We start from the raw sequence: 19765 nt of genomic DNA on the forward strand, positions 1-19765 counted from the left end.
CCCCCCCCCCCCCCCCCCCCCCCCCCCCCAATCTCTCATCTTTTTCCTACATTTGCCATCCCACAACTTCACTTGCAATAAGGGCTGCATCCATGATCTGCCCTGCTACAAAAGCAAGCTGGTGCTGGACAATAACTTCTGGAATTGCTTGCTTCATCCTTGCAGTGAGAACCTTGAATAGGATCTTATAGATTCCATGCGTCAGACTCACAGGGGTGGAAGTCTTTAGTGTTGCAAGCCCTGATTTTCTTGGGAATCCGGGGAAGAAAAATGGAGTTTATGCTGCTAACAAATTTGCCCATTCTGAAAAAATCATAAAAAATGCTGACAGCATCTTGCTTAAGAAGACATTTGCTTTTGGAAGCTAAAGCAAAACCATTTGAGCCAGGTGCTTTATTTCCATTAGTCCTTAATGGCCTGAAGAATTTCCTCCTCATCAAAGAGGCTTTCAAGCCACTGCCCTGTGGCAGAGAGAGCTGAAAGTGATCCCCTCCACAGTTTGTGTCCAAGTCTTTGGTTCAGTGTATAGATCTTTGCAGAAGAAATCACATATGCCATTTTTCAACATCCTATTCAACTAAAAGTCCCCTCCTCCCCACCTTCACGGCCCAATCATAATTCTGCTCAGAGTGTTAAATTTGTCATGAGCATTTGATGGTCTGTGGAAGAATCTAGTTTTCTGATGCCATTCTTAAGGCATAAAGCTTTGGATTTTTATCCCCAAGTGATTTCTCCCATATTGATAACATCATGATGCAAGTATGCAATCTTTATTTAAATTTCTGTTTATATCAAGTTTTGTTATTTGTGGGTGCTAGGAGCATTTTTGTAATTTATAATTTTAGGGTTTATTTTGGTCAAATTAGATTTTTGGGATCATTTGTAATATTTAATGGGGGTACATTGGTGAGAGGAGTTATTTTTTGTGTGGCTTTAGAAGATAAGTGGTATTTAGAGTGAGTTATGTGCAAAATGGGAGTTGGCTTCTCTTGGAAGCTTTGGGGTTGGTATAAGTAGGAGCTTTCTAGAAGGTTTTTTGGCATTTTCTTTGAGAGGATTACTCTGCTGGCTCAACTCTAGCAGCAAGGGTTATGAAAATTTGGAGGCTTGGGTTTTGAGGATTCAACCTTGCGATGCCTACCAGTTCTTCCATCGCTGCTAAAGGTGTGAGTAACTGCAGAAAGCCGCTGTTACTGAACTGAAAGTAGTGCCAGAACTGAAAATTGTTCAAATCTAGTGTGGATTTGAGGTGTTTGCACTTTTAACTCAAAATAGAGCTTGATTTAGCCTCGGGCTTGATATTTCTTGACTGTTTTCATAATTCTCTGTGAAGTATTGTCTTATATTGGGCATTGATCTAATGACAAAGTAGTTTTGGGCCTACAAATTGCCATATTTGCAGGACTGAAATTCACAGCAGTAATCCCTTTATTATTTTAAGGATTATTAGTTATTTGAGTTGAAGAAGGTTGTCAAAATGCTATTTTGAAATTTCAGGCTTTATTTTTGAATTTTCTTCTATTTTACACCTGTTTGCATCACATCAGCAAGCTCTTTTTTGAGTGAATATGTTCTTGCCTTACTGTTGGCATTGAGGCCATGTACAGATCCCATATCTCCTTCTTGGAGAATAATCAAGAAGAGTTTGGTCAAGGAATTGTTGGGTTTAGTTAATAGTTTATTATGTGTTAAGTTTAATTAGTAGAGTATTATGTGTATTTGGGGGCTTGCTTGTAGTATTTGTGTATTCTACGGATATGTTTGCAATGTAATGTAGTTTTTGGGATTTATATGTAATTTCATGTGAAGAAAAAAAAAACAAAAAAGTAGCCCGGTGCACAGAGCTCCCGCGTTTGTGGGGTTCGGGGAAGGAGCGGATCACAATGGATCTATAGTACACATCCTTATCTTGCATTTTTGCAAGAGACTGTTTCCATGCCTTTTTGCAAGAGACTGTTTCCATGCCTCAAACCCTTGACCTCTAAGTCACACGGCGACAACCTTACCGTTGCGCCTAAGATTCCCTTATAATTTCATGTGAAGAAGCTTTATTGTAAGTAGTGTGAGAGCAATCATGTGAAGAGGCTTCCTTATGAATAGGTGCGAAAGCAATGTTGTAGGCAGTGGTGATTGAATTTAAATTTGAAGTGAACGTGAGCCTCCCCCTTGTATCACCTTTCTCCTACTTTCCCCTTCATTTCTTCAATTTCTTCTAATCTCTCCCATTGCTGCAGATTCTTGATGCTGCCCCTACATCATTTGGTATCAGAACCCAATATCGATCTCTGTTCTTCCATTTCAATCCCCCATCTCATCCTCTTACACTCCTCAAAATTTTTGGTCTTGTTCCCAAACCTTCAAACGCTCCACCTTTTCATCCTCTTCCAAAATTATAGTCATGTTCTCCTCCTAAATTCCGTTCGTGTCTCCAAATCTTCGAACACTACTTTCCAGCAACCATTTTGCACCACCCCCACCACCACCATCTGAAACAAACCCCACTAGAACTCGTTTCCCCTAAATTTTTATTGTAGTCTGGCTATTCTCCAAAATTCCAATCGTGTATCGAAATCTTTGAACACTACTTTCAACGACCATCTTGCAACACCACCACCATAAAAAACAAACACCATCGAAACCCCTTCCCCTAAATTTTTATTGCGGTCCAAGCGTCCAACCATTAGATGGTCCCCACATGCCTCCCTCCAAAATTTCTGTCGTGTCCCCAAATCTTCGAACACCACTTTCTAACGATCATCTTGCAACACCGCCACCACCACCATTAGAAAGAGAAACCACCAAAACCCTTTCCCCTAATTTTTTATTGCGATTCGACCATTGGAGTGCCCCTCACGCCGACCAAACCTTCCCCGAATGTTGGCTTTCTAGAAACCCCACCTGTACTTACAACACCACGGCCACTGTATTCCCCACCTATTGATCTAGCTTCTCCTAAAAAATCATAGTTGGAGGACCCTCACTAGAGGTACATGCCACATGCCAATGACGCACGTAAGGAAGTCTCCCAGTATTTTGCAATTTCATGTCTTGCAAGAAGTTGTCCTAGCCATGAGTTTTTGGGTTTGCCCCATAATATTTTGACCTACAAGGAGATATTTTGATTGTGGATACGGTACATTGTAAGCAAACGTGATAAATTGGCACGAAATGTTGGAAGTTGTCTCTTCTAGCTTTGGAAATCTGCATTTGTGAGTTTTCTAAGTGAATTCATTTCATTTCTACATGATATTCAACATTAATGGTGAGTCGGTGACTTGAAGATAGTTATTGAAAATTAAAAATCAAACTGTGTTAAAGATGAGAATTGTTGCCGAAATTGTGTTTAAGGGCTTTTGGTAATACATAGTTGTAGTGGGTATGTATAAATCTAGCAATATGGAGACAAATTATTGGATAAAGAATTGTCATTTATCATACCTTGGTCACAAATTCAAGCTTTTTCACACCTTTCTCAAGTGTGGAGGAAATGTCTGCAAAATCATCATTGACGGACAATGCCCTATGAATTTGGTTTCTACAAGTGGAGTAACTTGTTTGCAACTTTATCCAAAACCTCACCCAAAGCCTTATAAGATGCCTTGGATTGACAACACTACGTTACATGTTTATGAAAGATATTTGGTTCCAAACCAAATGGGTGCTTACTTTGATAATGTTTGGTGTGATATCATACCTATGAAGATAGGCCATGTACTCCTTGGTTGGGATGTGGATGTGACTCAAGGATGTGAGAACACATATGTCTTCCACTATAATGGGAAGAAAATCATTTTGATGTCTGCTCTACCAATCAACCAACACAAAGAATTAGTTGCAATTGCTCAACTTGAAGATACTACAAGGAAGCAATGAATGCGTTTGAAGACATGCAAAGTCTTCCAAACATTCGTATTATTGAGTTTGTCATTCCCCATGTGTTTATTGATGCTAACTCTCAATTCAAGTGTGTGAAGCTGCCAAAGGATCGTGGTTTCTTGTATCACTCAAGCACTACCTTTCAAAGAGTCCAAGTTTTCTTCTTACTTCTAATCCTCCAACATTTCAAAATTCGAGGCCTAATTTTTGCTAGTAGGACAAGAAGCAAGGCCTTGGGAAGATCCTTGCTGGAGAATAATTAAGGTGAGTTTGGTCAAGGAATGGTTGGGTTTAGATAATAGTTTATTATGTGTTTAGTTTAATTAGTAGAGTATTATGTGTATTTGGGGCCTTGATTGTAGTATTGTGTATTCTAGGGGTATGTTTGTATTATAATGTAAATTTAGGGGTTGATGTGTAATTTCATGTGAAGAGGCTTTCTTATCAATAGTGTGTGAAAGATATGTTGCAGGCTGTGGTTGTTGAATTTGAATTGAATGTGGCTTTACCCCTTTTATCTTCCCTTTCGCTTCTTTCTTCTCTTCGGCTTGGTTTTCTCCGCATGGCTGCAGATCCTTGATGCTGCTCCTACATCATGGAGAGAAGACCACAATTGTTTAACCAGATCATCAAAACCATCATGTTTGAGCCACATGTTTTCTAACCAGAAGGAGTTGGTCCCCACTTGATGGCTTCCGTATCAAGGTGGATGGGGGAAGTGGTCTACAAAAGGCCTTGGGAGAAGATTTTGAGAGATGTCAGTGAAATGTTCTTTCCAACCTGTGGAGATCAATTCTAGAAGAAGAGGGAGTCTCCTGGAATTTGACCATGTGAAGGAGTCACCAATGAGGGAATCAATGAGAGCCAGCACATTGATGAAATTGATGAATTCTCTTGTGTTCGTGGTACCCGACATGCTTCAACTTCTTTCGTGTGGGTACAAGGCCAAATTGAAGTCTCCCACATAATCCAAGTGGCATCCCAGGTTTTTTTAACCTCCATGAGCTCATTCTGCAAGAGCAGCTTAGAGGGTCCTTCACCTGGACAATAGAAACTGGTGAGAATCAATTTGAAGTTGCTTTCCAGATCCCTGACCAGGCAGGAAACTGAGAAAGATTTAATTGAGTGATCCAGCATCTCCATCACTTTCCATGAAGTAAGAATTCCTCCTGCATTTCCGGCAGCTCAAATCGAGCTGGAATTGTTTACCAGAAAATAATTTACAGATCAGTTTTAATTTCCTTCCTCTCCACTGTTCAAGAAAAGACTTAGTCAAAGCTCTCTTTGGACTATCATTTAGGCCCCTCATGTTCCTCGAGATAATTTTCCTCAACATTGGCAATTTGAAGTGTCCTGACTGCTGCCAGCCTCCACTGAATCTGAGATCTCTCTGATCTTGTCCCTATCTTTGAAGCTTTCAAGAGACACTCCAATGGTTTTGCTAACCACCCTCCTTTCCAAAGCACCCAATCAGAAACGTGTTCTTTTACACGTTCGCTACCGGTGTAAAATCCCTCAACTCCTCAAACCTGGGGATGGGGAGCTGTCTGGTGAGTTGTCAAGGCCAGAAATGGGGTCTCAAAGCTGGGACTTTTAAGGGAATTGGAGTTGGTACTGTTGGCTATTTAGAAATTGAAAAAGAAACGAAAGCATCAGGCTGACATGGGGCCTGGAGGTGAGGTCTAAGAAGATGGGAGGCCAAAGAAAAATTTACAAGCCTCGTTTGTGGCGTAGCCCAAGATCCATTTCTAGATCCTTGAAACTTGAAAGAAGTTTGGGCGTAAGTGGGCATGGCCCAGTCGTTTGGGGTCAGTTCCCTGCTGTTCTGCCTAACAGCAGGCACGAAGGAGTGCTGATCTCCCAAGATCCCTTGTGATTAGGCATGAACCACAGAGTGAGTCTCTGAGTTGCTGCAGCAGGAGCAGGAGCAGGAGCACTCCACCCAAGAAGGGTTGCTCTATGTATACTTCTTGCAGATCCCCATACAAGAAGGTATTATTGACGTGTAAGTGGTATGAGGGTCAATGAAAGTAAATTTTAAAACCCAAACAGAATTCAACCAAGCAACTGGAAAGGTCTCAAAATAATTAATGCCAATACCCTTATCCACATATTGAGGTTCAAGTCTTTTCAATAGAACTGTGGTTTGTTGCTTTTCAAGGAGTTTGTGAAGTAGTAGTGTCAGCAGGGTGAGTGAGAAATGTAACTCCCTTCCACCATTGAGTTTCTAGAATCTATTTGTTAGAAGTCCATTCTGTTCTGGCTAGTGAAAAAAAGGATAAAGTACTTCCTAGTGTGATTTCTTGCTTGCTCGGTTGCCTTGTCAAGGGGATTTGCTGAAGGTATTTTATCTTGGTTTTCTTTTGCTTTTCCTTTCTGTCTCTTCAGCTTTTGTAGAAAAAGAAAACAGTTTCCTGTGCATGATAAACTATGCCATGCAATTGTTAAGCTTTTTCCCTGCAAGATAGCTTCCACTTTTTCCCCCTAAAATAAGGTTCCAAAGAAAAGACAACAAAAATCAGTTGTGCATGTGCTCAGTCATTAGGTTTTTCTATATGCACATCTTAGGTTAAATGGATTTCAACGGCTGGATGCAACCAAGTGAAAGAAACAACTTCTCAAAAAGAAGTTATCCTATGAATGATGCATAAAGACTTAGTGTTGGCTTTTCAGTTGCGTTTCCAGTGATAGCTCTGAATGCATTTATGACCTTTGGCCAGTATATCTTGTCCAAGACACTGTTGAGGCATTGATAAAAAGCTGAATTGTTTTTATGATATTCTTCTGATTTGGAGCTTTTAGACATGAGACAAAACACCATTTTTTAAAATTTAGCTTCTAATGATTTTATTCTCATTTGCTTTTTGCTTCATTTCAAATGTGTGCACACTGCAAGCTATCCTACTATTTCATAATTCGTGAGCTGAGTTTTCCATTGAGCAGCATGCATGAATTTAACACGGTATTTACATTCTTGTGCGCTTTTGATTCTGCGATACTATTATAGGCACACCGTGAGTCCAGTGGGACAATATCATCCAGTGATGCCCAACATATCGTGGATCCAGTGGCTGCTGCGGAGGAAATAGCTTTCTGCAGAGCATGTGCTCGGTTCGGCCTTGGATTATATCTATACCACAAAGAATAGATGTTATACACGATGTTAAGTTATGCATGCATGTCAAGTTGCTGCTCTACTTGGTGCGAATAAAACGTACCCGACATAATCCTTTCAATTGATGTATATATTTAATAGACGAGTGTTTTACTTTGGATAATAAATTTGACATTTCTGGCACCGAACTTCAAGTGATATATATTGCTTGCATCAATTGAAAAGAAGCTGAGACTGGTTGAATCACTTAAAAAATTTATCCACGTTCTTGTACTCATCTCTCTCTCTCAACCAACCCTCGCCCCCAATCCAACATTCACCCACTAACTATTATTAGTTTAGAATAGTAGTTTGGATCGCCTCTCTAAGAACGTGGACCTGCAGTGTGTGTACGGGTAGCAGGACACTCATAATTCCTGTAATAAAGGTTCATAACCAAAGCGATGGAATCGGAGCAGCATACACTGAGAAATAACTTTATGTTAAAATGATACGACGATGCCTGTATTTTGCCAAAAAAATAAATAAAGATGCGAACTATTCGGTTCTATTACATAGTCCAGCCGCATTGATTTGTCAATGCATTCCCTGCAAAAAAATAAAGCCATGCAAGCATTGAATCACAGTTTTTTTTTTTTTTTTTTTTCAGTTTTCTCTGGATTTATTTGGATGAAAATTTTTTTTGGGAAAGAAAATGAAAGGAAAATGTGGAATCTTATTTTCACTTATATTTTCTTTCTATATAAAATACTTTCAAAAATGAAAGTTTGTTTTAATGACTAAAAATTAGAAAATATTAAATATCAATGATGTGTAAAATAAAATTTTTGTTCATAGACTTGGTTTATTTTTTATATTCTTTCTCACTTTTCTTGAAAATCAAAAATAAAAATATGGATTCTTTCATATTTTCTTTTTCTTTACTTAATATTTTCTAAGTTCTAATTTGGGCTTTAATGATGTGTCTTCTTAGGTTTTTTAAAATTATTTTTACCAAAATAAGAAATTATTATGTTATGAAAAGGAAAAGAAGAATTCGGAATGAATGGAGCTATAGGTATCACAGTTTTTATCTCAATTAAACAAGAAATCTATGAGGATCCTTTGCAACTAATTGACAAATGCTTCTTTTTTGAAGTACTGATAATAAATGTTGAAATGAAAAAAAATAATGAGAGTTGTAATTTATGTTTTCTTGAAATATTTTTTAAAAATATATGATTTTATGGATTTTTCAAAGTCTTCTTATTTTCTAAAGCATTTAATGTTATATGGGTTTGTTCCACATTGAAAAAAGTGGAAAAGGAAAGGTCATTAATAAATAATAAGGTGGAATAATCTCTTAAAATTAGTTAAGAGGTAGTGTTAGTACGTATTCTAGTGTACTCTAGGACGGTATGACCGTCCACACAAACGCGCACGCGCGCGGTGTGCTTTGTAGGACACTAGTGGCGCACAACCACTTAATATGCTTGTATCGTTACGAGATCATGACCGTTGATCATGATCAGACGGTTAAAAATTAATCTTATAATTTTTAAGATTAAGTGATGCGACTAGGAGGTGCGACCAGAAGACCAAGTGTGACCTGGCTAACGGTACCATCAACTGAACATGAAATCCCAAGAGGCTCTATAACGACCTAAAAATAATAACATTATATATATAACACATATATTCCCATAATAGCTCCGATACCAAGATATAACAACCTGACACTTGAAGTGGGTTGAAGGTACTTCTGTCCATAATTCTTCCCACACACAACACAATAGAATACAAATGTACAAACTCCAAATACAATACTAGAGCTCTACTGTTTCCTGAAATGCATACATATTTTCTTAAAAGTCCATAATTACATCCCTTAAGTATACCTATTTACAAAACCATGTCTCACAAAAGAAAACTTACCCTAAACAAACTCTAATCAGCCCTGCCCTGGAGCGCTCTAAGCTTGATTTTTGAGATTTCCTGAAATGTTAGGAATTATAGGGGAGACACATCTCAGTAAGACGGAATAGATTATTATCAGTGTGTGGTAACATGAGTTTTAGTATTCAGAAACACATCAATTAAATAATTAGCTTCAATTGATAAAACATGTAAAGTTGTACTCGTATCTACATATATATACTTGGAAAATACATACTTTTCATCATAGCCTACTTATCGTAATAAATTACTCTATATTTAGATGTCATCTATTATATATATACATACATAAAACTTTCCCTGAGACATTCATACATCTCGTTATGTAATAATCCCACATGACTGGGTTGTGCGGCCCAAAGGCGGGACTTAGCCATGGCTGACCTACCACTAGGTTAAGTCAAATTTAAAGCGTCTGTAGTATGATTTGCCTACCGCAGCCTGGTCCGGACACAGGGGTGGTCAACATCTCTTTGCAGGTCAAATCGACTTCCATTACCAACACTTCGCAGTATAGTGTGGTTGCGCTAACACATCATACTAGCAACGGTACCGTACTCTCAATCTGAACCAGTCCATCCGGGTTCTACTACCATATAATACATTTTATATTGTCAAACTATAACATTATCACATTTCCATAAATTTGTATATAATTTGATATAATCACAATTCTCTATAAAATCTGTCATTTCCTAACTTTTTATAATACAATTATTTCATAACTCGAAACACAACCATCTATGATCGGCACACAACCATCTGTACTCAACACACAAGCGTCTATACTCATAACATAATTCCATAATTTTTTGCAACATTTTCTAAAATCAGTATATACTCATGCCACACAATTTGAGTTAATATTTCATAATATAGTGATCATAAAAATCTCAACATGCTTATTTATGCCTCAAATAAATTAAACTCATGCCATACAATTTATATAATAATTAAAGTGTCATAAATTACTTGAAAAATTCTTATAAATATGTACTCCATAAATTCTAAAATAAAATGCGGATATTATCTACTTCCCATGTTTAAATTTAATTTTTAACATATTTAAAAATACAAATATAATCAAATCCCCGCAGTTTAATCTAATTCCAAAATATCCCCAAATCCAGGAATATAATTAAATTCATATATTCATATTTAATCGGGAATATTTTAAAATATGCTTGACATAACCTATTTCCTTACCTTATTGCAGGAGTGGTGCCTATGATGCGCAAACCACAAAATCTCCCCGATTAAAACGTTGGTGGCCGAAATTGGAACCTAGAGATATTTTCCTGTAATGACCTGCTTAACTTATCACATAATAAACATAAATAATAATAATATCAACCCGAACCCATGGGAAGCGGGGATAGCCTAACATAAACAGTGGAAACCTAAGCAGCAGTAAAAATAATTTACATCGATCAAACTATTAATTACATAATACCAGAGTCTACTACATTCCCAAAATACAGTATTTGAATACAATCTCCAAAACATCAAAATAGATCTAGAATCTGACAACAAAAATCTCTTGATCCTAGATCAAAGTTTACCCTTCTAGTAGGAAAGCTCAACTCATTCAACAGCGGTCACGACCCGTCGGTCTCTCAGGGTCTCCTGAAAAATTAATTAAGTTCGGGAGTCAGACACATCTCAGTAAGGGAAGATAAACTAAATACAACTGTGTGACAACATAAATATTTAATGCAGTTATACATATACAATACATTTTATATATACCTCTAAACATTCATCATAACATACTGAATCATCATATACTTTCATATTTTTCTAGTAACTCATATCATTCATAAATTGTCTGTTATATCTGATAATACTAAAAACATACCTTGGATGAATAGCTAGCTGATGTCATGTATTACCCCCCATGACGGGTTGTGCAGCCCGAAGGTGGGGCTCGACAATAGCTGGTCCACCACTGCTGAGTCAAAAATGTTTGAAAGTATGATGGACCCGCCACACCCTGGTCCAGACTGCCAGGTGGACGTCCACACTCTACTGAAAGCCACATCGACTATTCATCTCTTACCCCCTCGTGGGGTGGTTAGTACCAATCTGATCATAAATATCTTATCTATAAGTTATGGTACCGTGCTCCTGAACTGAACTAAACTAACATCCAGGTTCTGATAACATATAATACATGATATTATAGCATATTTCATAATTTCATAAATATGGCCTCGCACCGAACATTTCATAAATATGGCTTTGTGCCGATCGTTTCATAAATACGGCGTTGCGCCGAAATCATACATAAATACGGAATCGCGCCAAAGTCATACATATAAGTATATCATTCTGAAAATAATCAATTTATCATATATTTTCAACATCATAATGTATTGTATTCTTTTATAATTTCTCAAAACATATTTCATTCGTATCATTGTCATATCATGATATTCTTCCATGTAAAATAATATTCATGCCACACATTTGCTATATAAAACCATACATTGTATTCTAAAAATCATAATTTCTGGCATCTCATACATATATATATATATATATATATATATATATATATATATACATTTTAACATAGTAGTAGTATTTTTCCAAACGTGCATTTCCTTCATAACATACAAATATAATACATGCTTTCCTAAAAATAACTTTTCTCATAAATAATAATAATTTGCATGAAAATAACTGTTTTAATTTATTCCCTTACCTAATTACTGAGAAAGCCCCTAAAAATCTTGGTCTAACACCCATAGGGTTTCCTAATCAATACCCTGAAAATGAAAACTTTTAGTACTAAAGTTCAGTATTTTCACATGTATAACATTTTCTATAACTACCGTAAGACCAAATTTGGCGTAAAAAGCCTTACCTCAATTCAGGGATGAATTTCAACGGAGTTCCACCGATGATCCGCTCCGACAGATACGCAGAGAACTTCTCCAGGAGCGTCGTGGTGGCCTCAGATCATTGATTCGACAAGCGACGGAGCCAGAATCGAAGAGAGAGGAGAGAGAAACCGAAGGGGGAGAGAGAGTGTGTGAGGATTTCTTAATTTTCACGTTTAATTTCGGATTTCTACTATTTATAGGGCCAGATTCGTCAACGAGACACGTCACCTCGTCGACGAGTCCTGTAGAAATTTCGTCGACGACCCTGCACCTCCGTCGACGAATTTTAGTTTTCTCAAAAACCCTCTCTCGGTATCTTCTCGTCGATGAAACTGGGCTTCGTCGACGAGGTCCTCTTATACCTTCGTCGACGAATCCCCTGTGTTCGTCGATGAGGCCTTGATAATTTCCCTTGGTTATTATTCCCAAAATGCATTGTCGCGTTTGTCGACGAAGTCTGCTGCCTCTTGCTGTTTTTGTTTCCATTTCCTTTCCTCTCTATTATTTAAATCCCATTATTATTCGGGTTGTCACATTTCCGTTCTTCAATCGACGCACATTTCGTCGAAAAATCGAGGAGAGAGAGAGAGAGAGTTTGAGGAGGGAGAGAGAGAGAGAGAAGCAGAGAGGGCGCTTGAGAGAGCTGAGAGATATGAGGGGGGGTTTATAATCTCAGGATGAAATTGAAATCACCTTTCCTGAAGAATCTAAAAAGGTAGTGTATATATATATTATAATATTATATATTAATATATTATTATATTATATTATATTATTAATTAATAATTATTAAAAATTAATTATTGAATTGAATTTAATTTTTTATTTTATTTTTTTAAGATCGCTACATCCTCCCCTCCTTATATAAATTTCGTCCTCGAAATTTGCTAACCGTTACTTATTGCAATCTCCACTAGAAATCACTGAATTGTTTATCCAACTCTAGAAAGAGTCGGCGGCCACCTACATAGCGGCCCCGTTTCAAATTTATTAATAACCCTCACTTATGGCGGAGGAATACCGTGGTTACATGAATGACCCAGAGATTACAATTAGCCAAACAAAACTCCCTAATAAACCAATCATAATTTGAAACTAGCAACAACTGAGTTAAACTAACTATCCTACACTATACAAGTCAATAGCTAAAACAGTTATTTACTAGAACTATCACCTTTAACTAACTAATGCTGAGCCTCACTAAATAAGTATGGGTATCTTTGGCGCATTTTATCATCTAGGTCCCATGAAACTTCCTCAACATGATCTTTTTGGTGCGCAGTTCCCGTTCCTTCCAATCCAAAATCTGAACCGACACTTCTTCATATGACAGGGTATCTTTAAGCTCTAATGACTCATAACTGATCACGTGTGAAGGATCTGAGACGTATTTTCTCAACATAGACACATGAAACACATCATGGATCCTAGATAGAGCTGGAGGTAATGCCACCTTGTAGGCAACTTGGACCAATTCTTTCCAGTATCTCAAATGACCCTGTAACGCCTCGAACCCTTAAACTCGGGTCCGGTGTGTTATACTTAATAAAATCCTGATAATTCATAATCTATATCATACGCAGCGGAAAACATAAATATAATCTCCATATAACAATATACCAGAGTTTACTAACCCTATCTAAATTTCACAATATCCATCCAACACCTGCATTTCCATAAGTACACAAATCTCCAAAACATTTCAGTATGTTCACAACCATTCCATTCTTAACAGACTTAAAACACAAAGACATAAAACATAAATATTTACATTCCCTCAAAGTGTATGAAAATATACCCTTTCTCTTTATACATTCCTCAGAAGGTTAAAAACCCGACCTCGAGGATGTCCTGAAAAAGATAAATTCATATTTGGGTGAGACACATCTTAGTAAGGGAAGAAACAATATATTAAACATAGCGTGTGGCTAACATGAGGTATATAGATATCATTTTAAATACATTTGCAACTCTTCATATAACATTGAAATCGTTTTCTAAACCTAAACAATCACATGCAGAGATTTACTCACAAGATTACCCAAGGATAGGGGTGATTACCCGCCCATACAAGTAGCACTCTTCTGCTCTGATACTTAGGTAACCCTAAGGTCACAATTAAAACATACCAGAGCACTCACCTTACTCAGTAAGCCCTCAAGTGTTAGATTAATCTCGTACTCACACAATTCAAAATTAGTTTACCGGCAAAGGCCCTAAGGATAGGGAAATCTACCCGCCCATACAAGTAAGTTCCCTCTGCCCTAGTACATATGCGGCTACTGCCACATCTGAAACTAATAGTGCACTCGCCTTACTCAACAAGCCCTCAGGCGAAAGGTATGCCTCGCCCAATCGTAACATGTTCTACGTACATACATACTTCTAATATCACAATACATCATTCTTTCTATCATTATTCAATCATCCACATTCTTTCATGTTCATAACTTAACATTTCCTTGTATTTCACTTTAAGTGACTCTTTCCCATTTGTATCATTCACATTTCACATTTCATTTCATTGCATTGTCATTCCTTGTCATTTCATTTCATAACATTTTCATTTCATTTCATTCCTTTGTACTACAGCCGCTCTTAGCCGTCATCAGTTAGTCCACATAGAAATGCGCTAGAATCTGCTACAGTTAGTCCACATAGAAATGCACTAGAATCTGCCAGCTGTCATACCTTTACATGATTGCAATTAACATACACAAGCAACATTGTTTATATAATATTTTATTCTCATTGCTTTACTTACATAGCTTGCATCTCATACATTTAACATATAATTTGCACAGATTCTCTTGCCACACAATTTAGTAGTAAAATTCATACATATTTCTCATAAAATAAGCCAACCCATATTTAACATTTATATGCTCAAAATACATTTCATTTCTTATTTAATTCATCAGAAAATTCTTTTCACTTTCATTTATTCACTTTCACATATACATAACTATATCGACAATCCTAAGCTCAGAAAACATAAATTTCATGGCTGACATTTTAAACTCACATAAAAACATATATACATAAATAATACATAATCATTTTTAATTCATGAAAAACCTGATTTAATATAGAAATTTCCCCCTTACCTGATTTCTTGAATTACGCTAACAGGGACTCTGAAAAATACCTGCAGCGCTTACCCGGACCTTGAATTAAAAACTCTAATTCCATTTAAATTATTCCTAAATAATATACTATTTAAATATTTTCTAGGGTCATAATTTTTAAATTAATAGTTATACCCGCAAATTTAACTAATTTGCCAAAATTTCCAAATCCCACTCTTGCTTTGGAGTGGGGCCTAGAAAACCTCAATTGGAAAATTACCTACGCCAAAATGACGATAACCGTGATTAAGACCACGTGGTGGTACCCGATCGTCGATTTAACAACATATTTAAAGTGAAATTAAGAAAATGGGGGAAAAAGTTACCTTTCCCCAAGAGCAGTGCCTAAGTCGTTCTCATGAAAAATCTGCTCCCGTAGAAATGTCTGCAGCGGAACCAGGAATCCAATGGCACCTTCCGTTTCCCGATCCACCGCAAACTCGTCGAGAAATTGAGAGAGAGAGAGAGACGGAGACGAACAGGCAGGAAATAAAATTCAAGGGGGGCGTGCCTCTGTACCTCATCTTCTTTTTCTTCTTCTTCTTTCTTTATTCTTCAGTTAACTTTACATATATATATATATATATATATATATATATATATATTTCTCTTATTTCAATTAGTTTTTTTTTTAAAATCCAATGTAATAATGTTTAATTTAATAACTAATTATTTAATTATTTAATTTATCTCAATTTAATTTAATTTTTTTAATTTTATTTTTAATTTTTTTCTTTTTCCCACGCCATTCCTTTTATTTATTTATTTGTTATTTTATCTATATATTTTTTTATTATTTCAATCATTTTAATTTTTCGAGTCTTTACATTCTCCCCTCCTTAAGAAATTTCTTCCTCGAAATTTGTTATTCGGTCTTTCATTTCCATAATTCTACAATTTACTATATCCCACACCATAATCTCAACAACGATTATATACTTTAAATCCAATACACATCCAAGTTCTCCATATAAGGACTAGTCCCACAGCTAAAAAACATTACCATCGATGGATTTACTGTGGTTTTTTGAAACTGTCGACTAAATCAGAAAATCACAGAAGTCCGCCAAGGGATTTCTGCCTCCAAGTTATAAGACAAAATCCTATACTTCCCTACACCAAACCTACTCCTCAACACCTAACTCGACCTATCCATCTAGCATCCTTATCCTAACTGTTTCCTATACTCTGGTATAAATCATTCCTAACCTAATACTCTAATATTTCCTTATCGAGGCGATGTGAATCTAATCACACTTCTGGCTGGACATTGCTCTGATACCATAATGTAACGCCCCGAACCCTTAAACCCGGGTCTAGTGCGTTATACCTGGTAAAATCCTTATAATCCATAATCCATATCATACGCAGCGGAAAACATAAATATAATCTCCATATAACAATATACCAGAGTTTACTAACCCTATCTAAATTTCACAATATCCATCCAACACCTGCATTTCCATAAGTACACAAATCTCCAAAACATTTCAGTATGTTCACAACCATTCCATTCTCAACAGACGTAAAACATAAAGACATAAAATATAAATATTTACATTCCCCCAAAGTGTATGAAAATATACCCTTTCTCTTTATACATTCCTCAGAAGGCTAAAAACCCGACCTTGAGGATGTCCTGAAAAAGATAAATTCATATTCGGGTGAGACACATCTTAGTAAGGGAAGAAACAATATATTAAACACAACATGTGGCTAACATGAGGTATATAGATATCATTTTAAATACATTTGCAAATCTTCATATAGCATTGAAATCGTTTTCTAAACCTAAACAATCACATGCAGAGATTTACCCATAAGATTACCCAAGGATAGGAGTGATTACCCGCTCATACAAGTAGCACTCCTCTACTCTGATACTTAGGTAACCCTAAGGTCACAATTAAAACATACCAGAGCACTCACCTTACTCAGTAAGCCCTCAAGTGTTAGATTAATCTCGTACTCACACAATTCAACAATAGTTTACCAGCAAAGGCCCTAAGGATAGGGAAATCTACCCGCCCATATAAGTAGGTTCCCTCTGCCCTAGTACATAAGCGGCTACTGCCACATCTGAAGCTACTAGTGCACTCGCCTTACTCAGCAAACCCTCAGGAGAAAGGTATGCCTTGCCCAATCGTAACATGTTCTACGTACATATATACTTCTAATATCACAATACATCATTCTTTCTATCATTATTCAATCATTCACATTCTTCATGTTCATAACTTAACATTTCCTTGTATTTCACTTTAAGTGACTCTTTCCCATTTGTATCATTCACATTTCACATTTCACATTTCATTTTATTGCATTGTCATTCCTTGTCATTTCATTTCATAACATTTTCATTTCATTCCTTTGTACTACAGCCGCTCTTTAGCCGTCATTAGTTAGTCCACATAGAAATGCGTTAGAATTTGCTACAGTTAGTGCACATAGAAATGCCCTAGAATCTGCTAACTCGGCTTTCAGCTATCGTACCTTTACATGATTGCAATTAACATACACAGGCAACATTGTCCATATCATATTTTATTCTCATTGCTTTACTTACTTAACTTGCATCTTATACATTTAATATATAATTTGCACAAATTCTCATGCCACACAATTTAATAGTAAAATTCATACATATTTCTCATAAAATAAGCCAACCCACATTTAACATTTATATGCTCAAAATACATTCCATTTGTTATTTAATTCATCAGAAAATTCTTTTTACTTTCATTCGTTCACTTTCACATATACATAACTATATCGACAATCCTAGGCTCAGAAAACGTAAATTTCATGGCTGGCATTATAAACCCATATAAAAACATATATACATAAATAACACATAATCATTTTTAATTCATGAAAAACCTGATTTAATATATAAATTTCCCCCTTATCTAATTTCTTGAACTACGTCAACAGGGACTCTGAAAAATACCTGCGGCGCTCACCCGAACCCTGAATCAAAAACCCTAATTTCATTTAAATTATTCCTAAATAAAATACTATTTAAATATTTTCTAGGGTCATAATTTTAAATTAACAGTTATACCCCCAAATTTAACTAATTTGCCAAATTTCCCAAATCCCACTTGCTTTGGAGTGGGGTTTAGAAAACCCCAATTGAAAAATTAGCTACGCCAAAATGACGATAACCGTAATTAGGACCACGTGGTGGTACCCGATAGTCGATTTAACAGCATATTTAAAACGAAATTGAGAAAATAGGGAAAAATTACCTTTCCCGAGAAGCAGTGCCTAAGTCATTCCCATGAAAATTCTGCTCCAGTAGAAATGTTGGCAGCAGAACTGGGAATCCAACGACACCTTCTATTTCCCGATCCTCCGCAAACTCGTCAAGAAATTGAGAGAGAGAGAGAGACGTAGACGAACACGCAGGAAATAAAATTCTGAGGGGGCGTGCCTCTGTACCTCATCTTCTTCTTCTTCTTCTTCTTCTTTCTTTATTCTTTAGTTAACTTTACACACACACACACAGATATATATATAAAACTTTAACTTATACTTATTATATATATATATATATATATATATATATATCTATTTCTCTTATTCCAATTAGTTTTTTTTTTAATCCAATGTAATAATATTTAATTTAATAACTATTTATTTAATTTTTTAATTTATCTTAATTTAATTTAATTTCTTTAATTTTAATTTTAATTTTTTTCTTTTTCCCACGCCATTCCTTTTATTTATTTATTTGTTATTTTATCTATATATTTTTTTATTATTTCAATCATTTTAATTTTTCGGGTCTTTACAAACCCAATATACCTAGGGCTCAGCTTACCCTTCTTCCCAAATCTCATCACTCCTTTCATTGGTGCAATTCTCAAGAATACATGATCCCCCACACCAAACTCCAGTTCTCGTCGGCAGGTGTTAACATAACTTTTCTGTCGACTCTAGGCTATTTTGATCATTTCTTGGATGAGTTTGATTTTATCATAAGTTTGCTACACAATCTCTGGCACCAAAATCTGTCTTTCACCAATCTAGTCCTAATATAATGGAGATCGGCACCTTCGACCATATAACGCTTTATACGGTGCCATTCCGATGCTAACTTGATAGCTGTTGTTATATGTAAACTCAACCAGTGACAAATACTGGACCCAACTACCTTCAAAGTTCAGCACACAGGCCCGCAACATATCCTCTAGTATCTGTATGGTTCTCTTTGTCTATCCATCAGTCTGAGGATGAAACGCTGTACTGTATGTCAGCTGAGAACCCAAGGCTCCTTGCAAACTCTTCCAGAACTGAGATGTGAACCATGGGTCCCGATCCGACAAGATGGACATTGGTACACCATGCAATCTAACTATCTCCTGTATATACAATTCTGACAATCTACTCATGGAGTAGTTAACTTTGATTGGAAGAAAATGGGCAGTCTTCGCCAATCGGTCAACGACTACCCAGATAGCATCTTGTCTATGAAATGCCGGTGGTAATCCTATAACGAAATCCATAGAAATATGCTCCCACTTCCACTTAAGAATGTGAAGTTGTTGCAACAGTCCCACTGGTCTCTGATGCTCAGCCTTCACCTGCAGGCATATCAAGCACTGATCTACATATCGAGCAATTTCTTTCTTTATATTACTCCACCAAAAAGATTCCCGTAGATCCTTATACATTTTAGTGCTTCCTGGATGCACTGTATAAAGGGAACGATGTGCTTCCTCAAGAATAGTTCTTTTAATCTCAGTATCGTTAGGTACACATAATTTGGTACAGAACCTCAACACTCCACCATCTAAAATATTAAAATCTGGCTTCAG

General features: G+C 36.4%; 1 protein-coding gene across 1 annotated transcript in view; it reads left to right on the plus strand.

Moving 5' to 3' along the window:
* Positions 1-7131, plus strand: part of LOC131153061 (DNA repair RAD52-like protein 2, chloroplastic) — a 73248-nt gene extending 66117 nt beyond the window's left edge. The window contains exon 4 of the mRNA XM_058105091.1: positions 6884-7131. Within this exon, the coding sequence (XP_057961074.1) occupies positions 6884-7024 (141 nt within the window). The 3' untranslated portion in view covers positions 7025-7131. The remainder of the gene's footprint in view (positions 1-6883) is intronic.
* The last annotated feature ends 12634 nt before the right edge of the window (positions 7132-19765 follow it).

This window comes from Malania oleifera, chromosome 4 (genome assembly GCF_029873635.1).
Source record: "Malania oleifera isolate guangnan ecotype guangnan chromosome 4, ASM2987363v1, whole genome shotgun sequence".
Taxonomy (NCBI): domain Eukaryota; kingdom Viridiplantae; phylum Streptophyta; class Magnoliopsida; order Santalales; family Ximeniaceae; genus Malania; species Malania oleifera.